At 36.2% G+C, this 26,166-nt stretch overlaps 1 protein-coding gene across 1 annotated transcript in view; it reads right to left on the bottom strand.

Moving 5' to 3' along the window:
- Positions 1-26,166, bottom strand: part of PACRG (parkin coregulated) — a 514,480-nt gene that overhangs the window by 414,213 nt on the left and 74,101 nt on the right. Inside the window, exon 2 of the mRNA XM_027081866.1 lies at positions 23,819-23,953. Within this exon, the coding sequence (XP_026937667.1) occupies positions 23,819-23,953 (135 nt within the window). The remainder of the gene's footprint in view (positions 1-23,818; positions 23,954-26,166) is intronic.

Consider the following 26,166-nt stretch of genomic DNA (forward strand, 5'->3'; position numbering starts at 1 on the left):
ACATACAGACTGAAAGTGAGGGGATGGAAAAAGATATTCCATGCAAATGGAAATCAAAAGAAAGCCGGAGTAGCAATTCCCATATCAGACAAAATAGACTTTAAAATAAAGACTATTTCAAGAGACAAGAGGGACAATACATAATGATCAAGGGATCGATCCAAGAAGAAGGTATAACAATTGTAAATATTTATGCACCCAACATAGGAGCACCTCAATACATAAGGCAAATACTAACAGCCATAAAAGGGGAAACTGACAGTAACATATTCATAGCAAGGGACTTTAACACCCCACTTTCACCAATGGACAGATCATACAAAATGAAAATAAATAAGGAAACACAAGCTTTAACTGACACATTAGACCAGATGGACCTAATTGGTATTTATAGGATATTCCATCCCAAAACCACAGAATACACTTTCTTCTCAAGTGCTCATGGAACATCCTCCAGGATAGGTCATATCTTGGGTAACAAATCAAGCCTTGGTATATTTAAGAAAATTGAAATCTTATCAAGTATCTTTTCCGACCACAACGCTATGAGAGTAGATATCAATTACAGGAAAAAATCTGTAAAAAGTACAAACACATGGAGGCTAAACAATACAATACTAAATAACCAAGAGATCACTGAAGAAATCGAAGAGGAAATAAAAAAATACCTAGAAACAAGTGACAATGAAAACACAATGACCCAAAACCTATGGGATGCAGCAAAAGCAGTTCTAAGAGGGAAGCTTATAGCAATACAATCCTACCTCAAGAAACAAGAAACATCTCAAATAAACAACCTAACCTTACACCTAAAGCAATTAGAGAAAGAACAAAAAACCCCATTATTAGCAGAAGGAAAGAAATCATAATGATCAGATCAGAAATAAATGAAAAAGAATTGAAGGAAACAATAGCAAAGGTCAATAAAACTAAAAGCTGGTTCTTTGAGAAGATAAACAAAATTGATAAACTATTAGCCAGACTCATGAAGAAAAAAAGGGAGAAGACTCAGATCAATAGAATTAGAAATGAAAAAGAAGAAGTAACAACTGACACTGCAGAAATACAAAGGATCATGAGAGATTACTACAAGCAACTATATGCCAATAAAATAGACAACCTGGAAGAAATGGACACATTCTTAGAAAAGCACAACCTTCCGAGACTGAACCAGGAAGAAATAGAAAATATAAACAGACCAATCACAAGCACTGAAATCGAAACTGTGATTAAAATTCTTCCAGCAAAGAAAAGCCCAGGACCAGATGGCTTCTCAGGCGAATTCTATCAAACATTTAGAAAAGAGCTAGCACCTATCCTTCTCAAACTCTTCCAAAATATAGCAGAGGGAGGAACACTCCCAAACTCATTGTACAAGGCCACCATCATCTTCATACCAAAACCAGACAAAGATGTCACAAAAAAAGAAAACTATAGGCCAATATCAGTGATGAACATAGATGCAAAAATCCTCAACAAAATACTAGCAAACAGAATCCAACAGCGCATTAAAAGGATCATACACCATGATCAAGTGGGGTTTACCCCAGGAATGCAAGGATTCTTCAATATACACAAATCAATGAATGTGATACACCATATTAACAAATTGTAGGAGAAAAATCTTACAGTAATCTCAATAGATGCAGAAAAAGATTTTGACAAAACTCAACACCCATTTATGATTAAAAAAAAACAAACCTTCCAGGAAGTAGGAATAGAGGGAACTTACCTCAACATAATAAAGGCCATATATGACAAACCCACAGCCAACATCGTTCTCAATGGTGAAAAATTGAAACCATTTCCACTAAGATTAGGAATAAGACAGGTTTCCCACTCACACCACTATTACTCAACATAGTTTTGGACGTTTTAGCCACAGCAAACAGAGACAAAAAGAAATTAAAGGAATCCAACCTGGAAACGAAGAAGTTAAACTGTCACTGTTTGCAGATGACATGACACTATACATAGAAAATCATAATATGCTACCAGAAAACTACTAGAGTTAATCAATGAATTTGGTATTTTAGCAGGATCCAAAATTAATGCATTCCTATATCTTGCATTCCTATACAGTAATGATGGAAAAACTGAAAGAGAAATCAAGGAAACACTCCCATTTACCACTGCAACAAAAAGAATAAAATACCTAGGAATAAACCTACCTAAGGAGACAAAAGACCTGTATGCAGAAAACTATAAGACACTGATGAAAGAAATTAAAGATTATACAAACAGATGGAGAGATATACCATATTCTTGGATTGGAACAATCAACATTGTGAAAATGGCTATACTACCAAAAGCAATCTACAGATTGAACGCAATCCCTATCAAACTACCAATGGCATTTTTCACAGAACTAGAACAAAAAATTTCACAATTTGTATGGAAACACAAAAGACCCCTAATAGCCAAAGCAATCTTGAGAAAGAAAAACCGAGCTGGAGGAATCAGGGTCCCTGGCTTCAGACTATACTACAAAGCTACAGTAATCAAGACAGTATGGTACTGACACAAAAAACAAAATATAAATTAATGGAACAGGATGGAAAGCCCAGGGATAAACTCACGCACACATGGTCACCTTATCTTTGATAAAGGAGGCAAGAATATACAGTTAAGAAAAGACAGCCTCTTCAATAAGTGGTGCTGGGAAAACTGGACAGTTACATGTAAAAGAATGAAATTTGAACACTCCCTAAAAGCATACAGAAAAATAAACTCAAAATGGATTAAAGACCTAAATGTAAGGCCAGACACTATCCAACTCTTAGAGGAAAACATAGGCAGAACACTCTATGACATACATCACAGCAAGATCCTTTTGGACCCACCTCCTAGAGAAATGCAAATGAAAACAAAAATAAATAAATGGGACCTAATGAAACTTCAAAGCTTTTGCACAGCAAAGGAAACTATAAACAAGACGAAAAGAAAACCCTCAGAATGGGAGAAAATATTTGCAAATGAAGCAACTAACAAAGGATTAATGTCCAAAATTTACAAGCAGCCTATGCACTTCAATATCTAAAAATCAAATAACCCAATCCAAAAATGGGCAGAAGACCTAAATAGGTATTTCTCTAAAGAAGATATACAGATTGCCAACAAACACATGAAAGGATGCTCAACCTCACTAATCATTAGAGAAAAGCAAATCAAAACTACAATGAGATATCACCTCACACCAGTCAGAATGGCCATTACCGAAAACTCTACAAACAATAAATGCTGGAGAGGGTGTGGAGAAAAGGGAACCCTCTTGCACTGTTGGTGGGAATGTAAATTGATACAGCCACTATGGAGAACATTATGGAGGTTCCTTAAAAAACTAGAACTACCATACAACCCAGCATTCCCACTACTGGGCATATACCCTGAGAAAACCATAATTCAAAAAGACTCAGGTACCACAATGTTCATTGCAGCTCTATTTACAATAGCCAGGATATGGAAGCAACCTTAGTGTCCATCGACAGATGACTGGATAAGGAAGATGTGGCACATATATACAATGGAATATTAACCCTAAAAAGAAATGAAATTGAGTTATTTTTAGTGAGGTAGATGGTCCCAGAGACTGCCATGCAGAGAAGTAAATCAGAAAGAGAAAAACAATTAACGTATGCTAACACATATATGTGGAATCTAAAAAAAAAAAAAGTGGTTCTGAAGAACCTACAGGCCAGACAGGTATAAAGACGCAGATGTAGAAATGGACTTGAGAACACGGGGTTGGGGAAGGGTAAGCTGGCAGTAAGTGAGAGAGTGGCATGGACATATATACACTACCAAATGTAAAATAGATAGCTAGTGGGAAGCAGCCGCATAGCACAGGGAGATATGCTCCGTGCTTTGTGTCCACCTATTGGGGTGGGATAGGAAGGTTGGGAGGGAGATGCAAGAGGGAGGAGATATATGTGTATGTACAGCTGATTCACTTTGTTATAAAGGAGAAACTAACACACCATTGTAAAGCAATTATACTCCAATAAAGATGTTAAAAAAACACAACTAATTCACACTAAATAAAAAACGTATATTATGTCGTGAATCCATCAGATTGTGTCTCCAAAAGCATATAAACAAATTTTGCCTGTAGTCCAGTCGTTACCTGAATTGGAAGCTTGTGTTTTGTGTGACCCACATAAAGATAATAGGGATATGACATTTCTGTATCCAGATGTGTCTGCTCATGTGTATCTCATCATTTCTTGCTTGTTTTTCAAATGTGCTTACTAGTAATGATTTTATGTTTAAAAGAAAAGCGAAAGAGGACATAAAATTTAGATGTGCTTGGTTATTTAGGCTTCCTCTTATTTAAATGTGAAAAATACTTTTCACAAAGGAAATATGTATTTGCATATGCTCATAAAATACTTATATTCAAATATACAAATCACAGTCATTTATGATCCCTTAAGTAGTCTTTAAGTAGAATAAGAACTTAAAATGTAATACGTTAATTCATTACTGTTGGATTATAACTTTGACACCAATTTTCTGTAATTAACAGGTCTTCAAAGCACACAATTTATTTGGTTGTTTTCATTGTATTTTTTCTTTGACATTTCCTTCTTTTTTGATATTGCTACATTTTAAAAAGGGAAAGGCATCAAGTTAGGACTCTCACCCTAAGAAAGAATTTAGACAATATTACCAAATGGCCTCTGCTTAAATGTCACTTTATTAAAGGAGTATCCTCTGACTACCCCATAAAACTGTATCCTATCCTCCCATGATTATCTCTATCACCCAGCTTTATTTTTCCTCATAATATTACCATTTAACAGTTTCTGTATTTACTTGTTTGATTGTTTATTATCTTACTACTATAATACAAGTTCCATGAGGACAGATAATTTGTCTGCTTTATTCATTGCTATATTTCCAGAGTCTAGAACAGTGCCTGCCACATAGTAGGCATTCATGTAATATCTACTCAAAAAATGGATGCTTCTTACTAAACTGCATGGACATCAACTAGATGACACAGAGTTAAAAACATCACATACATAAGGATACAATTTCAAGATGATCAGAATACTGGAGTTTAAATAAACTAATTCTATTTTCAGCAATAAGTAATGTTCAGTGACCTGATCCAAAATAGGTCCCAAAGGAACTACAAACTACAATCTGTAAGGAAATGTAAAAATAAATAACTATGAAAAGATCTTTGGGGCTTGAAAATAAAATTAAAAATCTGTCTGAAATAACTGTCCTAACTCTTGGCTCTTGAGAAGATGAGTAGATGAAAATTCTAATTGCTATTGTATTAAACAAACAAAATGTGTAAAATGTAAAAATATAGTATTTTAGTGAATTATTTGAAACACCAGCTTTAAAATATTTGTTCATGATATATCAGGGGCTATGGTAAGTCAAAGTTAAATAATGTTCTGCCTCTGTCATTTCAAAATCTGCCATCACAAGGGGAGACATGGAAACAGATTTCTATCTTGCTCAACTTTGCGACTAATAATAGGACATGCTGGTTTCCCAGAGCAGGGTAACTAAACCATGAGTAAAGGTTAAGAGGCAAGAAACAAGATGACATGTTTGGGAATCCGCAAGAGCAAAGGTTTCTGACGTATAAAGTACAAGACAGAAAATGATGAGAAAAACGAAGGTTATTATTTATGAAGCCAAATAGTGATATTTTATATTAATAACATGCAAAATTTCTTACCAAAAAAGTTTTGTACAATACTAGCATATTCTGTAGAGGATGTATTCATTGGGTTTAGACATCATTATTCCTACAAACTGACCTAAATTCTAACATTGTTGACCGGAGAAAATATTACTGGTAATTTTGCAACTAACCAATGCTTTTCCCAATGACACAGAAACAATCATGAGAGTCTTCATTTCTTCTTCATGAAATGAATCATCTGCTAAATTGCTGCTTGAGATTTTAAGCTAGTCCCAACTGTTAGTTTATTAAATGTAACAAGTTACAATAATGAAGTGTTAAAATTATAACTAACACAGGCAGAAAAAACTAGATTCCCAGATAGAATTATAAAAATCTTAACTTTTCTATTTTTTGACTTGTGACTTTTTATATTACCAGTCTAGTACACTAGCACTTCCTGTATTGCCTTTTAAAAAATATAAAGAAAAAAGAATAATGTTCATAAAAGAGCAATCTACTTTGTGCATACACAAATACTTCATTGCCCAAGAAATTCTTCAAAAATCGAAATTAATAAATCTAGAGATTTTTTTCTGTGAAGTATGATTTATAAGAAACTAAATCTCTTCAATACAGTGTTATACTTTGTTGATCTTTAAAAAATAATTATGTTTAGTAAAATTTTGTACAACTTACTGCACATGGAAAGCATTTAAAAGATGTTTTTCAATTGATGGGCTAATGCTTCTCAAGAGACTCAGTATTACCAGATATAAATAATGAGAAGATAGAGGTCTCCTTAGAGTCACCCCATCACCCTTAATTTTCTGGTTAAATTTCACTGAATGAAAATTGAACTCTTAACTCCAATAGAAACAAGATATCTATATAAACACACATACATATGTACACACACACATTGTATACATAAATATGAGAATTAGGGTTGGCACAAAATCTTTATGTCTTTCCCTTGTGATTTTCCCAAGCCCAAATTTTACTACCTTCAAAATAGATTTAGTATTTGTCTGTTTGATTATGTGCGTACACACATACACACACAAAAAATCATGTAATATAAATTAGCTAATTACAGTTGTTTAAATAAAAGACTTCCATGAGAAATAGAGTATTTTATTTCATCGATTTTTTTTAAGTGGGAGCATTTTAGATTTGGTCTTACAATGGAAAAAGGTTGTATCTTAAGATAGTTCTTTCTCTGTATCTAGGATAAGATATTAGGCTAATTGAGAAAACAATCCTATAAAAAGACTTCTGATCAATATGATCATAAAAAGCTATAAAAGCTGGATGAAAGATTATGAAAATCCATGGCCATTCTCAGAAGTAAGAAAGGCAAATATCAAGTTCTCAGAAATGAAGAGGAAGTGATGGGCAATAACCTGGTGAAGAAACGTGGAGTCCGGTTCACATAAAAATCAGTTCAGAACCCGTGGAGAGACACACTTGAAATCACAGGGACGCCCCCACATCCCAGGGCAAGTAGGATTCCCAAGGAAAGTAGATTCCACAAAAGGGACGCTCTGAGTAGAAATATCATAAAGCACTTGAGAAAACAAAACAGCTGAGAATAGGAGAAAGTGGCATACTCTAACTCATACCCCTAGAAACAGAGATAATAGATGAATGTGAAAGAAACTTTAAATGAATATATCTAAAATATATAACAAAGACAGTAAGAAAAACCAAAAAGCAAGAAAAAGACATAATGAAAAAAATGGGCAGATCTTTTAAAGAAACAAAAATAAATTTTAGAATTGATATTCACTGAAACTGAATTTTTAAAATTTAACACACTGGTTACGCAGTAGATTAAACCTAACTGAAGACAGTGAATTATTAAGTTGGAAGATAGATTTGAGGAAATCATGTAGAATGAAACAGTGGATTAAAGAGCTAGGAAGAAAGAAAAAAGAGACTAAGAGATATGAGGCTACAATGAGTAAGTCCAATTTGTATTTAATACAGACTCCAGAGTTTTCTAATTTAAATCAGATTGAATGTCAAAAAGGATAAATCTTTAAAATTAACACTTAGGTAAAGATATGAATAACAGTATATGTTTAAAAATACAGTACAGAATTTTGGAGTCAGTGATATCCCATTTACACTTGGGATTGTCACAATATGTAGATATATAGGTATGTGGATTGATCACCTCAAGGTCATTTTATAGGTAAAATTTAATATTTGTCTATATAGTAATAAACAGACAAGTAGGAGGAAAAATCTAAAGTGTCAGGCGACTGCATTCACTGAAATATATACAAATCTATGAACTGACAGAAATTTTGTAGAGCCTCTCATTTTAAATATTTGTCTACAAAAATTATTTGAACAAAATAATTAAAGTAGCAAATGTTAAACACACACTGAATAAAGGATTAAGAATTTATGAGACACCAGGGATGCACATACACAGAGGAAAAGCCACATGAGGACACAGTGAGAAGGCAGCCGTCCGCAAGTCAAGGAGGAGGCTTCAGGAGAAACCAGTTTTGCCGGCACCTTAGTCTTCTTGGACTTCCCACCTCCAGAACTGTGAGAAAATAAATGTTGATTCGGCCAAAAAAAAAAAAAAATTATGAGCTATGCAAGAGGAAGCAATTGAAAACTTGATATGTACTCTTTGGACACTTCTCAGTTTCTTTGTTGGATAGTGATCTATTCTAGCCAATAAACTTAAGACCAGAGTCCATATCAAGCAGGTTACAGAGCATATCACTGTGTCTCACTTATAAATATTCAATTCCTTTATTAGTAGATGAGTCACTATTGCCTGGGCATTGATGAAATCACATCACTTCTCTGTAACAGAATTCAGTCCAATAATGGACAAAACTAAATAGGACTCCGTTATTTTAAACAGCTTCTGGACAAGAGTCTCTGACACAGTGTCTCCCAACATGCCATCAAATTACCTATGAAGATGCAGAAAAAGAGGAGAACATAACATGTAACTGAAAACCAGGTATAATAATGAATGCACAAGCAGGAAGAAAAGGAATTTCTACAGATGAAGAGTACAATGGAACTGGATTGCAAAACCACAGTTCATAGTCAACTTGTATTTTGCAACCAGAGGCACCCATCCTAAAGCTTGGTAGGTTTTTTTTTTTTTTTTTTGAATCCCTCCTACATGTTCTGCCCCCTCAGAAACATAAGGTCTAGAACAAACTCCACTGAGGGGTGGGCATGGAGTAGAACACTATCCTGCTGCTGTCAAGTACTTGCTTTTTAAGACAAAGTGTGATCCTTTCCATTCTCATCCCCATAAATATCACACCCATATCCAGTCACAGCCAACTCCCAGAAAACAACTGAACAGGAGTAGGGACAGAGACCCCTGGCAGTACACTGCACTGCATCCTAGAAAGTGGTGTGCCCCACAAGCAAAATGATACAGGTAAGGGCAGAGAAAAATACAGCTGAGTATGTGTGCATTTCTGGGACTTGCCTACTCCATCTATATCACTGTCAGAAGTCACAAAAAATTCCTTTTTATGCCAACAGAACAGGATGTTCATACCAGACACTAGGGATTGGCTGAGAGCTTGGCAGTCCACCTAAACATACCTGCTAAGGAGAGCTCACCGGTCCAAGCAGAGAATGAATGAGGTCAAGCACAATGACATGTTCTAAGTCTTGGCAAACACCAATTCTAGATTGAGGTAAAACTGAAAATAATGGGTTTTATAAATATCCTGCACAGAAAGGAAATAGAATATCATCTTATAGACTTAGATGCTGAGGAAGCCCCTTTAAATTCACTACTTTAGTCATCAGTGATTTTGAGAAATGGCCATGCTCAAGTGTTCAAGAAGCCAAATCTTTATGAAAGAAGAGCAGAAATCCATATGATGAAAATAGGCAAAAGCTAAAAAAATGAGATTTGTACCATTAGGGAACAATTAGACATATCTGCAAGACATAATATTTACAAAATGTACAATGATGCTGATAATAGTAGCGCTCATTATAGCAAAATATTGAAGAAAAGCGTTAATACCTAAAGAAAACATTACTATCCAACAATATGGAATTGGTTAAATTATGTATGGAACACTCTAGAGCTTCCCAAAATGATTTTGAAAGTGCATATGCAAGTTATGACTCGTAATTACTTGAAAAAAGTTATGAAGTATGAGTGAAATGTTTTATAAAATTTGCATACATAGATTTGCATATGAGAGAAAAAGGGTCTGAATAGTTAACACTAATAATGCAGCAGAGGCTACCTCAGGGTTGTGGGACTATGGTTGATTCACATTTTTATTTTTGCTTATCTGAATTACAAAATACAGATAAAATATCAGAACATTTTCTGTGATAAACTTATTTGTACAATAATTTTTAAGCCAGTATGTACAATGATATGAGTCAGCAATACAAAGATTTGCAAGATTAGCTATAGCAGTGGAAGTAAAATTTGAACTTGAGGCACTAGTAGACAAATTGTTACTAAAGAAAATAGAAAATATAAGAAAACTCTCTTATAAGTTTTTTAAAAGTGAATAAAAAGATAAAAATATTGAGGGAGACAGTGATAGAAACGACAGGATAAAATATAAGTTTACAGTCTACACATATTTGTTCTAAGAAAGGATTTAAAAATTGTAAAAAAATAATAATCAAGTAAGCAGACAAAATAAGCTTACTATATTAAAGAAAAGCTCAATGAAAACAAAAAATAAGCATGGTAGCAACTTCTAATTTTACACAAATAATGCATTTATCCAGACTGTCAAACCAAATAAAAAGCAAACAAAGACAGATCAAAGGGATAAAAATCACACTGGCCTTAGTTTCTCAGCAATTATATGTTAGAATACAATGGTGTTACATTCTTCAGAGATTTGGAGGGGGGCAGTTGTAATTTAAGAATGTTAATTTGAATCAAATGTTTTTCATGTATGAAAGTTGAAAAATTATATTTTCAAGATAGTCAAGGATTCAGAAATATTCAACCCATGTACCTGTTTCTTATAAAATTCCCTAAACATATACATGAACAGAGAGAGATGAAGCTAAATAAGAACTCAAGAAAGGGGAATTTATGGCTTGAAGGTTTTTATGAGTTTTTACCTTATTCAGACTGGAATGCAATCTTGGAAATTCTATAGGATTTTTTCTTGTAAGGGATATGTCTTAGATTGAAGGCAGAGACTGATTGTATAGTGATTCTGTTGACTATCTTTGTTGATTTTTTATACTTTTCCCAATAGTAAGAAATGTGTTTCATATTCAATAAACCTTTTTCTCAATATCTCTTGCTATTCTCCAAAAATATATTAACAACATGTTTACAGTGGCGAATCCACTTACGTGGTTGGCATGGTAGCTTCAGAATTGCTTAAGGAGAAGCCACATGTACCTTGCCCAAAGCAAAGCTACACAGAGACACATACTGGCACATGTTTCTTCCAAAGGCCTTGAGTAATGACCACTGGAAACTGTAAAATGCATATTAAACTACGGTTATCTATTTCGTTGTTGCTCTTGTTAAATTTGACAAAATTATTCATTATTAATACTCTTGTGGCCATTATGTCCATTATTAATCTCCTCTTCTAATTAGGTCCTTGAATGTTCCTTTGGGTTCCTTAGAAATCATCATATGCAAACTCTTAGAGGAAAACATAGGCAGAACACTCTATGACATAAATCACAGCAAGATCCTTTTGGACCCACCTCCTAGAGAAATGCAAATAAAAACAAACAAAAAACAAAACAAATGGGACCTAATGAAACTTAAAAGCTTTTGCACAGCAAAGGAAACCATAAACAAGACAAAAAGACAACCCTCAGAATAGGAGAAAATCTTTGCAGATGAAGTAACTGACAAAGGATTAATCTCCAAAATTTACAAGCAGCTCATGCAGCTCAATATCAAAAAAACAAACAACCCAATCCAAAAATGGGCAGAAGACCTAAATAGACATTTCTCCAAAGAAGATGCACAGATTGCCAACAAACACATGAAAGAATGCTCAACATCATTAATCATTAGAGAAATGCAAATCAAAACTACAATGAGATATCATCTCACACCGGTCAGAATGGCCATCATCAAAAAATCTAGAAACAATAAATGCTGGAGAGGGTGTGGAGAAAAGGGAACCCTCTTGCACTGTTGGTAGGAATGTAAATTGATACAGCCACTATGGAGAACAGTATGGAGGTTCCTGAAAAAACTAAAACTAGAACTACCATACGACCCAGCAATCCCACTACTGGGCATATACCCTGAAAAAACCATAATTCAAAAACAGTCATGTACCAAAATGTTCACTGCAGCTCTATTTATAATAGCCAGGACATGGAAGCAACCTAAGTGTCCATCGACAGATGAATGGATAAAGAAGATGTGGCACATATATACAATGGAATATTACTCAGCCATAAAAAGAAATGAAATTGAGCTATCTGTAGTGAGGTGGATGGACCTAGAGTCTGTCAAACAGAGTGAAGTAAGTCAGAAAGAGAAAAACAAATACCGTATGCTAACACATATATACGGAATCTAAGAAAGAAAAAAAAATGGTCATGAAGAACCTAGGGGCAAGACAGGAATAAAGACACAGACCTACTAGAGAATGGACTTGAGGATATGGGGAGGGGGAAGGGTAAGCTGTGACAAAGTGAGAGAGTGGCATGGACATATATACACTACCAAATGTAAAATAGCTAGCTAGTGGGAAGCAGCCGCATAGCACAGGGAGATCAGCTTGGTGCTTTGTGACCACCTAGAAGGGTGGGATAGGGAGGGTGGGAAGTAGGGAGACGCAAGAGGGAAGAGATATGGGAACATATGTATATGTATAACTGATTCACTTTGTTATAAAGCAGAAACTAACACACCATTGTAAAGCAATTATACTCTAATAAAGATGTTAAAACACACACACACACACACACACACACACAAATCATCATATGAAACAGTTTTAACAAAGCTAAAAACACACATGCCGAAGACAGACTGAACTAAAACAATATACTGAAAGTGGTTATCTTCAGATGAATGTTATCTTATGTATACATTTTATTCATTTTCAAAATTTTCTAAAATAATCATCTATTATTTTGAACTATAAAAAAGTCAGAAAATCTAAGAATTAGTGCATACAATTTTCATATACCATACAATAACAAATTTTTTTTACAAACTATTATATATACTATGATCACAACTGGGAAGAAGAAAGATACGACAGAAATACTTTGAAAAATGTTAACAGTTGCATGCAGTGAATGGTGGAAAGATGATTATTTATTCCTTGTACTTTTCAATATTTTTTATTTTATAAAATAAAATGTATATATTTCATATTGAGAATAAAACTTTATAAGCAATAATAAGGATAAAAATTTGTATTTTTTACATGAGTTTAGCTGATTATTCTACCAGAATTAATTTTTGCATATAACTTTCAAAGCCAGGATAACCTTTTTTTTGTTTGTTTTGTTTTTGCGGTACATACACGGGCCTCTCTTTGTTGTGGCCTCTCCCGTTGCGGAGCACAGGCTCCGGACGCGCAGGCTCAGAGGCCATGGCTCACGGGCCCAGCCGCTCCGCAGCATGTGGGATCTTCCCAGACCGGGGCACGAACCCACGTCCCCTGCATCGACAGGCGGACTCTCAACCACTGCGCCACCAGGGAAGCCCCAGGATAACCTTCTTTTGATAAAGGTAAAATATAATTTCCTGAAATTTTTGCCTCAAATATGTATTAAAATTGATATGATTATTCATTAATACCTTATTTAGATTTTACCTTTAAGAAAAGGAGAAACTTTAATATAAATTCAGGGGGTTGAAAATTTACTAGGTATCTAGAAGCCTCAAATATAAAGAGACACTGACCACTCTAAATAAAAACGTCAAACAAACATTGATTTTTTTTTTACTCTCATGACATCAATCTGATTCCACTTGTCATCTGTCAAAGAACTTTTGATCTCAAAAGTGCTTCAGTAAAGAGATGGGCTATGTGACAAGTGATAAGACAGAGAGGGAACCATTCATTAAATTACTAATTGGAACAGATATGGAATTTCGCCCTCCGGGCAGATACAAAAAAAAGTCAAAGTCCAACTTGTGTCCCCAAACCAGACTTTCTGAAAAGCAGCAACACACACTTTTCATTTAAAGATCGGAGTGTTGATATTTCTGAGATGGCAACATGTATCACTGGGAGGGTGGCAACAATCCCACTGCTTCACGGGACAGTGATAGGGTATCTTAGCTGTGGCACCCTTGCACTGCAAAGACCACGCCTACTTTTCAACAGCAGGGGGTTGTGTAACTTGAAAAGCAGGAGTGATTTGTTTTTCTTCTAGATGTCAGTCCACTGAGATGAAACTTACAGCACTGCTTGTTTCTCTTGGGATGTGAACTGTCTGTAGCGGATGCCTACCAAATCACCGTCACATAGCAGCGGCCGACCTTTCTTTTCAATCTAGGCACTTTCCAGGAGTTATAAATCAGTTGACTTTCAAGCTCGATGAGATGGCATATGCCCTAGTTTGAAGAACAGATGGAGGCTTGGGGGAAAATTGTTTCTGCAGGCTTACTACAAGCAGCACTGCTCCATAAAAGTGAACCATTCACACTAATTTCTCACATAAATTATATAGGCAGCAGGGAGCACCAGCCCATTCAGCAGAAAATCTTTCATCTAGCTTTCAGAGGTCATCTAACCAATTTAAATTAAAGTTATTTCTGATACATGGTTGTATTTTCATGCTGTACACTTCTAAGACATAGCAATTCACATCAAATAAAAGAATGGCATTAATTGTTCATGCAGTCCCCTCCTCAAAAAAACATAGAACAGCACAGTAATTGCCAGGAGATTATTTTTTTCAAGACTTCTAGAATAAGCTCTGTCTATTAATTAATCACAGAGGAATTAATAGTGGAAATGTGGCAGCTCTCTTGTAGAAAAATCAGGTAAATTGTCACTTCTCTTGTAAAATTTGCCTTACAAATTCTACTAAGGTCTGTTATCCAAACTCAAACTTTGACAGTTATCAAAAGAAATAGAAGCCCAGGACAATTCCATGAATACATTCATTCTTCTTCATGAGCAACAAATTATTCAACTCAAAGGAATTTGCCTATAAGATTTTAAAGATCAATATCGATTTTGCCTAACGGGGTAATAGATACGGCATTAATTCTTTGAATCCTTAAGAAACTGAAACATTAAGAAATTGAAGGCACCAGAGGACTAAATTATTAATCAAAATTAGAGAGTTTTGAGAACAATATACTGAGGGTTAATGGATTAGGTATCATATCACAGTGTGACTTACTTTAAAATGCAGTAGTATTTACAGATAATGAGCTATCGTGGTTTGGGGCTGATCTTAATTGTAAGAAAATTAGTGCACATTTCAATAATAATTATATTCAATGAATGTTTTTCCTGGTAGGAAATTATCAGTTATGTCAATGAAAACAGTCACACTGACAGAGCTTTTTATAGTTCATGAATACCAATGCCTCTAAGAACTGAAAAAAAAGAGAGAACATACTGGAGAAAAAATTCTGAATAGAGTCACACATGAGTTTTAGCAACTAGGGGGTCAATACAGAATTGAAGGTATAGTCCAGCCACCATCAGCAGAAATTTTTAAAACAAATTTAGGCATTTAATTAACTTAGGCACAGCATTTCTTTACTTGGATGTCCAGACTGGACATACAGTTTTAGTCATTTAGAAAGAAAAACAAACTTGTCATTTTGGAATTTAAGAAATTTAAGAAATCAGTAATCATTGGCAAAGCATTACATATAACCTAAGCCTTTTCAAGGTAAAAGTTCAACCTACAGAAACTATTGCATATAACTCTGGACTGTGCATTGAAATTAACTTGCTGGTGCTGATCTTCTTAATTTGCTACCAGAAGACCTGGCCTCTATGGCTAATTTCTAATCAATGTTCTTTGAAGTATTTCGTGAACATCTCAAAATATAGATACTTTAGTAATTGTGAAACAAACTTTCTTAGACCTCCCAATTAAAAAGAGCCACACCAATCATTCAGTACATGGTCATCACAGATGAGAGTAAGGACTAGAGAGTGAGACGCATGGTCGCGAAACAGTGTCTAGAGAAGTAAAACCAGTTGCAGGATGTTTTACATTCATTCAGTACACATCACTGGGCACCACCTCTGTGCCAGATACTCTTTCAGGCATAGCACTGGGATAAAGGAGTGAACAAACTAGGAATACAGAGTCCCTGCCTTTGAAGTCTTTAGGATATGTCATTTTCATTAGCCTTGCTATTGGCTCCACTGTAGACCCTATCTGGTTTTCATTTTCTCTCATCTTTCCTATTATATGCTAAATTTCTGTATTTTATAGTTCTTTCTAAAACAATTTAAAATCTTTTAGTATTAAAGTGGGATAAAATATATAAATGAATACACATATTACTTGTTGGTTAAAAAAATGTCACCACAACATTGCCATATGAGGGGTTATAAGGTGCTGAAAGAGGGGAGTTTGAGGCAAAGTACAAGTCCATTTTGAGCTTTTCCCTTTTTGAGACAATTCAAAAGTTTGTGATTTTAGTCACATTTGTCATAGGATTTTCATTATATCTTGATTTGGCTAGACAGTTAATATCTATTTCTTATTCAAACATTTCTAATGTCTAGAACATCCTTAAGCATGTTCATAAGAAATTTAGTGGAAAACAAGACTCTCAGTGCATGCCAGTGCATGTCACATTCTATCACGTAGCATGGTATCAAGGACAGATGGAGAAAGGTAATTTCTACTAATATCTGCTGCAACAAAATGTCTATAAAGTAAAGAAATTCAGAGACACCTTAGTGTAGTTGTAGCTGTTTTCATCTTAGTTCATCAGAATAACTGAATGGTTTATAACACCATATAGTAATTTTTTAATTTTTTTTTAAAATCCAATCTATTTTTCTACAAATCTTTCTCCCAAGGTCTACATTGAATACTATAAAATAGTATTCTCGCACAATTTTAAAACAATGTCTTGGAATTAGAATTTACAATAAAACAGTGAATTTCATAGTGCACCGATGATTCATAGTTTGCTCCTCATTAAGTGTGTAAGTAACAAGTAGTATTTCAAGTTCTTTTGAGTGACTACTTGAAGTTATTTCAGATTCCTGCCCAAAATAGGGAACTAGAATGGACTCCTGGCTCCTTCTCCTGGAGAAATGAAGGGAGGAAATGTGGATTCTGGGAAGTAACAAACAAAAAGAGTATAAGGAGGAGGAAGAGGGGGAGGAAGGAGGAAGGAGGAAGGAGAAAGGAAAAGGGGAGGAAGAGGAGGAAGGAGAGGAGAAGGAAAATAGTGAGGGTGGAGAGGAGAGGGGCAAGGGGAGAAGGAAGAAGGGAAGGAGAAGGGAAAGTAGAGGGAGGAGGGGGAGGAGAAGGAAGGAGAAGATGAGGAGGGGGAAGAGGGAGAAGACGACTCCTCAGGAGACCTGAAGGTTGTCTAAACTGATGGGTGGAGAATGTCTAGTGGCAGAAGCGAGAGGATAGTTCCCAGAAAAGCGGTGTAAACGCCCACATACTTTTATATTCTCCTATGACTCGTGCTTTAATGCTTGACTTTGGTGCAATTTACAGCTCCCTTCCACCAAAGGACCACATTCTACACTTATGCCTTGCTTCAACCCTCCTTTTTTATTATTATTATTTTTTATTGGAGTATAGCTGCTTTAAAATATCGTGCCAGTTTATACTGTAGAGCAAAGTGAATCAGCTACACATACATATATATCTCCTCCTTTTCGAATTTCCCTCTCATCTAGGTCACCACAGAGCACTGAGTAGAGTTCCCTGTGCTATACAGCAGGCTCTCACCAGTTATCTACTTTATACATAGTATCAATAGTGTATATATGTCAATCCCAATCTCCCAGTTCATCCCACCCTCCCTCGCCCCCAGGTACCCACATGTCTGTTCTCTACGTCTGTGTCTCCACCTCTGCCCTGCAGACAAGATCGTCTACACCAATTTTTTCAGATTCCATATATATGCGTTAATATACGATATTTGTTTTTCTCTTTCTGACTTACTTCACTCTGTATGACAGTCTCCAGGTCCATCCATGTCTCTACAAATGACCCAATTTCATTCTTTTTTATGGCTGAGAAATATTCCACTGTATATATGTACCACCTCTTCTTTATCCATTCATCTGTTGATGGACATTTACGCTGCTTCCATGACCTGGTTATTGTAAATAGTGCTGCTATGAACATTGGGGTGCATGTGTCTTTTTGAATTATGGTTTTCTCTGGGTATATGCCCAGGAGTGGTATTGCTGGGTCATACGGTATTTCTATTTTTACTTTTTTAAGGAATGTCCTTACTGTTCTCCATAGTGGCTGTATCAATCTACATTGCCACCAACAGTGCAAGAGGGTTCCCTTTTCTCCACACCTTCTCTAGCATTTATTGTTTGTATATTTTTTGATGATGGCTGTTCTGACTGGTGTGAGGTGATATCTCATTGTAGTTTTGATTTGCATTTCTGTAATAATTAGTGATGTTGAGCATCTTTTCATGTGTTTGTTGGCCATCTGTATGTCTTCTTTGGAGAAATGTCTAGTTAGGTCTTCCACCCATCTCTTGATTGGGTTGTTTGTCTTTTGATATTGAGCGGCATGAACTGTTTGTATATTTTGGAGATTAATCCTTTATCTGTTGATTCATTTGCAAATATTTTCTCCCATTCCGAGGGCTGTCTTTTCGTCTTGCTTATGGTATCCTTTGCTGTGCAAAAGCTTTTAAGTTTCTTTAGGTCCCATTTGTTTATTTTTATTCTTATTCTCATTACTCTTGGAGGCGGGCCAAAAAAGATCTTGCTGCAATTTATGTCAAAGAGTGTTCTGCCTAGATTTTCCTCTAAGAGTTTTAGTGTCCGGCCTTACATTTAGGTCTTTAATCCATAATTTTGGAAGTCCTAGCCATGGCAATCAGAGGAGAAAAAGATATAAAAGGAATACAAATTGGCAAAGAAGAAGTAAAACCATCACTGTTTGCAGATGACATGATACTATACATAGAGAATCCTAAAGATGCCACCAGAAAACTACTAGGGCTCATCAATGAATTTAGTAAAGTCACAGGATACAAAACTAATACACAGAGATCACTTGCATTCCTATACACTAACAACAAAAGATCAGAAGGAGAAATTAAGGAAACAATCCCATGTACCATTGCAACAAAAAGAATAAAATATCTAGGAATAAACCTACCACAGAAAACTATAAGATACTGATGAAAGAAATCAAAGACAACACAAACAGATGGAGAGATACACCATATTCTTGGATTGGAAGAATCAATATTGTGAAAATGACTAGACTACCCAAAGCAATCTACAGAGTCAATTCAATCCCTATCAAATTATCAATGGCATTTTTCACAGAACTAGAATAAAAAATTTTACAATTTGTATGGAGACACAAAGACCCCAAATATCAGTCTTGAGAAACAGAAATGGAGCGGAAGGAATCGGGCTCCCTGACTTCAGACTAAACTACAAAGTTATAGTAATCAAGACAGTATGGTACTGGCACAAAAACAGAAATATAGATCAATGGAACAGGATAGAAAGCCCAGAGATAAACCCACGCACCCTATGGCCACCTAATCTATGACAAAGGAGGCTAGAATATACAGTGGAGCAAAGACAGTGTCTTCAATAAGTGGTGCTGGGAAAACTGGACAGCTACATATAAAAGAATGAAATTAGAACACTCCCTAACACCATACACAAAAATAAACTCAAAATGGATTAAAGACCTAAATGTAAAGCCAGAGAGCCCTCCTTTACGTAGAAGAAGTTGAGACAGTTTGCCGAAAGCTCTGCAAGTTTGTATGACATTTCTTTTGTCTCCAGAGTGTCCTCTAGGTAGAGCCTCACCCCCCCACACACTATGCTTATAAAGGGGTATGACTCATATCACAAAATTACAGGAGACTGAGTAACGGAAATTTAAGGTGTGGAAACACAATTTTTAAATGTCCATTGTTCATGCTGATTATCTGCTTTGTAACTTATTCAGAAGGGTTGGCTCTTGATCAACTTCTGTTGCTTGTACTCTGGATATTGAACATATCAGCAACAGAACAAAGCCATGTTTCCTGAAAGTTAGTAGAGTCAAGAAAAATGCAGAAAAGTAAGTGGATTAAATGTTTAGAGCAATTAGTATGCTTTGTAATGGATTCAACCATTCACAATCAAGAATTCTTCAGCTATATTTAGAAAATGCATATTTAAAAATAAAAAAGTATGCAGAGCTTGCCTGGTACATTTCATAATCTAGATTAAATCTATTATCTTTCATAATCATTAACTTGCCACTGATAAGTATATAGAAAATTTCACTACAAATATTTTGCAAAACTTCTTTCATGTTAACCAAGGAATGTATAAGCCCAGCCATGACAAAGGTGCACAAATCAGTCTTATTTTTTTATTTTAATAAAAATTCTTACATAGCTATAGTCTCCTATCTGGCTAGCAGGTTCAGGCATTTATTTTTGACTGTCATTATCTTTTTCTTGAGCTAAATGCTTTATTTTACTACATCCTGAATATTTAGAGATTACATATTTACTTTGGAGAATATCTAGAGATATGGCAATAAAAAAAGTAGGCAGTAAAGAGCCTTCATAAAATCCACAAACACAATGAGGAGTCCATCATAAGACAGGAAACCAGCTCTGAATCCTGGGCATTTAACTTTTTTTAAAATTAATTTTTATTGGAGTATGGTTGCTTTACAATGCTGTATTAGCCTCCACTGCACAACAAAATAAATCAGCCATACACATACAGCTATCCCCTCACTTTTGGACTTCCCTCCCATTTAGGTTACCACAGTGTGTTAGGTAGAGTTCCCTGAGCTATACAGTATGTTCCCATTTTATACATAGTATCAATAATGTATATGTGTCAATCCCAGTCTCCCAATTCCTCCCACTCCACCCCTTTCACCCTTGGTATCCATACATTTGTTCTCTACTTGACTGTCATTATCTTAATGTAGAGCAGCACTGTCTAATACGGTAACCAGTGGCTATTTAAATTAAAATTAATTAAAATTTAAAATTTAGTTCCTCAGTCTCTCTGGGGACATTTCAAGTGCTTAACGCCACATATGGCTACTTGTAATGTATTAGACAGTACAGATGCAGAACATTTCCACCACTGCAGAAAGCTGCATTAAACAGTGCTCAGATCTTTAGTGATACCGCAAGGAATATACTAAACTGCACGGATTGTGGCATTTGGTTTGCCCTGTTGTTTTGACATGTGGAACAAATAGGGCACACTTCATGTGCCCTAAACTATGATGGTAGCTCAGGATGTGGGTTCAGAAACCTAACCCTGCGAAGACATTTGCCTGTCTCTGACTTTTACTTCTATGTTCTGACTTTAGTAAGTCATTTATTAAGTATTACTGTAGAGTGCCTTTGTTATTTCAAGAATATATGGTGATTTCTAATATGGTGATGATCAGGTCAGCTAATCCAGAACAAAAAGAGGGGGAATTTGAGGTCTTGGGCAGGGGTCCTCTCTCAGCAACTTTACAGACCGGAATGAGCCTGAGATGCTGGGGAAGTCTTCATCAGGGTTTAGGGCAGTGACTTCTGCCCTAAAGTCACTGCCTTTCAGGCCTCTTGAAATTCTGATAAAGGAAATGGATCTCCTTGCCACTTAATTATACACACCATTTCAGGTACTCACCACCGCCCTTGGAGCCCCAGGGGTGTCACAGGGAGTGTGGAGAGAGGACAGGTATTTTCCTGGGAATCAGAGCTACTCAGGAGCCTTCAGCAAGGGGCGAGCTATGACATGAGATGAGAAGTTTGCTTGACCAGGGCTCTGTCCACACACGGCGAAGTACAGTTCAGGGTCTGGGGATGTTCAGTTTGTTTTTGTGGGGTGCATGCAGAGCCCTGCTTCCTTGAACATTCAAGGTCCCTTCCTTAGAAATGGCATCCTAAAAGAAGGCCTCTGGTCTTACCAAGTACCGGACTTTCCCCATGGTACATGTGCCAAGGAATAAATATGAATATATTGAGAGACTGCTCACAAGCCTGTGCTTAATAATTTTAATGTTTTATCTTCAACATTACAGTAGTACAATTGAAATCCGGTTGTTAAAGCTTTAAAAGGTAGAAGTCTACCGGTTATAGGATAAGATGTTTCTTTAAATGTATGCTATTATCCTACCAGTGGCAGCATATAAATCGCTTCCTCTTTATTCTGACTTTTTAGCTTGCTGAATCAGTACAGTAGTCAATAGTAGCTTAAAAGAATTAATATAGTTATAAAAAAGAAAATCAATTTATATCCCATCTGACTGTTGGATTATCACAGATAAAGCAAAATGATTCATCTATATTTTTATTATTTTCAAGATGAATTTTTTCTAGTCTCTTGACATTTCTAAAAGTTACTCATACGATTATTCAAACAGGTCAAAAAAACTATGAATTCTTTTTATTGATAGAATTTTTATGTGCTAAATTACTTAAAACACCAAAAATCGACTCACTTTTTATAAAGAAATACGGCATATTCTTTTACTCAAAAGGAATCAAGTTAAGAACCTGCACTATGTGATCGTGAATGAATTGGTACATAGACAAACAAACACAAAATCCATCTAACTAATCAAATACAAACAAAGCCCCAAATTAAAGTTTTTAAGAATAAATTATGTAAATTAGTTATACTTGCTATAAATTTTTTCTCATTATGCACATTTTCACAAAACAAATGCAAATTTTAAGAGAGATGATTAAAACCAGGATAATAATGTCCTTCATTCTCCTAAAAAAATTATGACAAAACTTAATAACAAGGGTATCTTCAGATTTCTCTTGCCAAACAATTTTTAATAATTCTAAGTTCAATAACTGGATATCATGTGACTGCTCAAGATTTCAAAATGTTTGATAATTATATGAAAACATTTAAAGACATACTAGAAATAATGCAAACAATTCTTTCAGGTTTTCCATAAAAGAAGGAAAAAGTGAATTTTAATGAATTTCTGAGCTATTTACTTTGATGAATTCTACACTTTGATCATTTTTATTTTTAAACATAAATTTATTTGTTACTAATTATAAACAATCCTGACGTTCACCCTTCAGATACTACTGTGGGACTTTTTTATTACATGGATCAGTTGCTAAATTTAAAATATTTGGCAAAGCCTTTTATGTTCCATAACCTGATGTGATGCTCACACATGTGCAACTGCTTTTCTTTCTTTAGGCAGAGAAGCCCTTTTAGCTGATAAATATCACCCAAAGCAAAGTCCTTGATAACAAAAAATAATTAAATAGCAGAAGCTGGTTAGAGATCAGCATTCATTTTTCAAATTAAATGTAAAAGCCTTCTTCAGTTAAGAGACTGGCAAGTTTTTACAAATAACATCAATGAGCCTTTTAGAAGGAAACAGCTACATTAAAATGGAGTCATTAGGCAATACATTTATTTTGAAACCAATTAACCTTTTGTCAGAAAAATGTCGGTGCTGTAATGGTCTCAGCAGCGGAGGTCAGCCTCTAACAGGGCACGTATGACAGCCACTGTGCTGGCTGACACGTACTGCAGACAGAGAGGAGAGGGCAGCAGAGAGAACCGGCCCTCTTTTGTATTCCACACTACATTTCCAGGAAGCAGACAATCTTGACCTATCCATTCAGGTAATTAAAGCTTCCATTTGGAAGTGTCCTGCAGGAAGGTGAAATTTTGGGGAGATAAATGGCTGTTGTTCTTTGTATCCAGCCACCAGTTCCATAATTTGATGGACTGCTTGAAACAGGCTGGGATGCCAGGTTCTCATAAAAATAGAGATGAATTGGTCAGCACACAATTCTCTAAGGCAAAGCAACTCTGTCATTTTCTTTTTTGCAGGCTATAATTTAATTGTTAGTCAAGGTGGACAGCTGACACAGGGGGGCTTTCTCTCAGAGCTTACCAACCATCTTCCATTCACTGAGAAATCACTCCAGCTTATTTACTTATCAGCCAAGTTTGTTTGACATTGGGAAATGTCACTTCCACAGGGAGCACAGCTGGTTCTCCCAGCTGTGCCCTGACTTACCTTCCACGCTATTTTGTTTCCTTTCGAATCATGTTCAAGGGCAATCGGGAAGTCCCCTCGTTCATAAAATTTTCGAAACGCTGTGGGCTTTGTTGGTCTTTCTTTAAATGCTCCTGCAGGTGGAGGGCCTCTCACCTTTAAAGAAAAAAAAAAATAGGAATCAGGTTTTAAAACACATTGGAAAATGCACAGTGAAAAAACTCTGGCTTTTATGTTTCATTTTGTATAAAATGTTCTGGAAGACAAACCAAATTATCTTAATAATGAACAACCGAAATCTCACTAATACAAACATTTGGAGAAGAAAATTATTTTATAATAACTGTTAAGGATTTACTTTATTTCAAGCTACTTTACAAAGCATTCCTAGAAAATGTCACCTTAAAATATCACTTTATAAAGAAGAAAAGCCTGAACTTTTAAGGAAAACATTTTAATAGAAGCAACTAAGTTCAGAGTGTTAAAACTTCTAAGATTCTTAATAATTGCAAATTCTAATCTCAGGTCTGATATACTTTATAGAATACTCCAGAAATAAATTTAAAATATGTCCTTCAAATCTTTCTATATAAATAAAATGTTAGGATATGTTCTCACGTTATAAGTATTAACCATAAAACCATAAAAATGTGATATAAAATTAAGTGATGATAAATAAGAGAGTTTAAGAAGAAAAGTGGTGGTCTACTGTGTGTGCACAGCATACATTTGGTAACATGAATTTATGAGAAAGAAACATTAGAAGAGATTATATGAGAATCTTTCACCTGCCAAATTAGGAGTTTTATGAAAGAAGAAACATTTCATATTGAGTTATTCACATTGACTACAACTTTTAAATCTGCATTATTTACATATGAGCTAATTCATTATGTTACAAAATTCAAAGTGATTAGTGAATGACTATCATTAGAAAATGAGAGTCGGCTGTACGGTTCCTTATATATAGTCTAAACATTATTATCTTTACCTGTTTGTAAAAAAAAAAAGGTAAATATTAGTCATCCATTAGTTTAATAAAAACAATTATTTTGTTAATTCTTAAATAGACAAGAGAGCAAATAATTTACCTACTATCTTAATATTTTATTTGATGCCATATTAATTTTTAATATCTGTGTGGAAAATAATTTTAACAAAGTATATATAAAATATATCTAATATAACAAATATTATATATTATATAATGACAAATACATTTTATCTGAAGCACACATAAAGACTAATATTAGAAACTGAGGGAGCTTCCGGGAAGATGGCGGAAGAGTAAGACGCAGAGATCACCTTCCTCCCCACAGATACACCAGAAATACATCTACACGTGGAACAACTCCTACAGAACACCTACTGAAAGCTGGCATAAGCAGAAGACCTCAGACCTCCCAAAAGGCAAGAAACCCCCCACGTACCTGGGTAGGGCAAAAGAAAAAATCAACAGAGACAAAAGGATAGGGACGGGACCTGCACCAGTGGGAGGGAGCTGTGAGGGAGGAAAGGTTTCCGAACACTAGGAAGCCCTTTCACGGGCGGAGACTGCGGCTGGCGGAGGGGGAAAACTTCGGAGCCGCGGAGGAGAGCACAGCAACAGGGGTGCGGAGGGTAAAGCGGGGAGATTCCCGCACAGAGGATCAGGGCCGACCGGCACTCACCAGCCGGAGAGGCTTGTCTGCTCACCTGCCGGGGCGGGCGGGGCTGGGAGCTGAGGCTCGGACTTCGGTCGGAGCATCGGCAGAGGACGGGGGTTGGCGCGTGAACACAGCCTGCAGGGGGTTAGTGCGCCACGGCTGGCCAGGAGGGAGTCCGGGGAAAAGTCTGGAGCTGCCGAAGAGGCAAGAGACTTTTTCTTCCCTCTTTGCTGAGGAGAGGGGATTAAGAGCGCTGCTTAAAGGAGTTCCAGACATGGGCGCGAGCCGCGACTAAAAGCGTGGACCCCAGAGACGGGCATGAGACGCTAAGGCTGCTGCTGCAGCCACCAAGAAGCCTGTGTGCGAGCACAGGTTACTATCCACACCCACCTGCCGGGGAGCCTGTCCAGCCCGCCACTGCCAGGGTCCCGGGATCCAGGGAAAGCTCCCCCGGAAGCACGTCACGCCTCAGGCTGGTGCAACGGCACGCCGGCCTCTGCTGCCGCAGGCCCGCCCCGCACTCCGTGCCCCTCCCTCCCCCGCGCCTGAGTGAGCCAGAGCGCCCGAATCAGCGGCTCCTTTAACCCCGTCCTGTCTGAGCGAAGAACAGACGCCCTCCGGCGACCTACATGCAGAGGCGGGGCCAAATCCAAAGCTGAGCCCCTGGGAGCTGTGAGAACAAAGAAGAGAAAGGGAAATCCCTCCCAGCTGCCTCAGGAGCAG

This window comes from Aethalodelphis obliquidens, unplaced genomic scaffold, assembly GCF_003676395.1.
Source record: "Aethalodelphis obliquidens isolate GAN/ISIS:26980383/991018 unplaced genomic scaffold, ASM367639v1 scaffold3, whole genome shotgun sequence".
In the NCBI taxonomy this organism is placed as follows: Eukaryota; Metazoa; Chordata; class Mammalia; order Artiodactyla; family Delphinidae; genus Aethalodelphis; species Aethalodelphis obliquidens.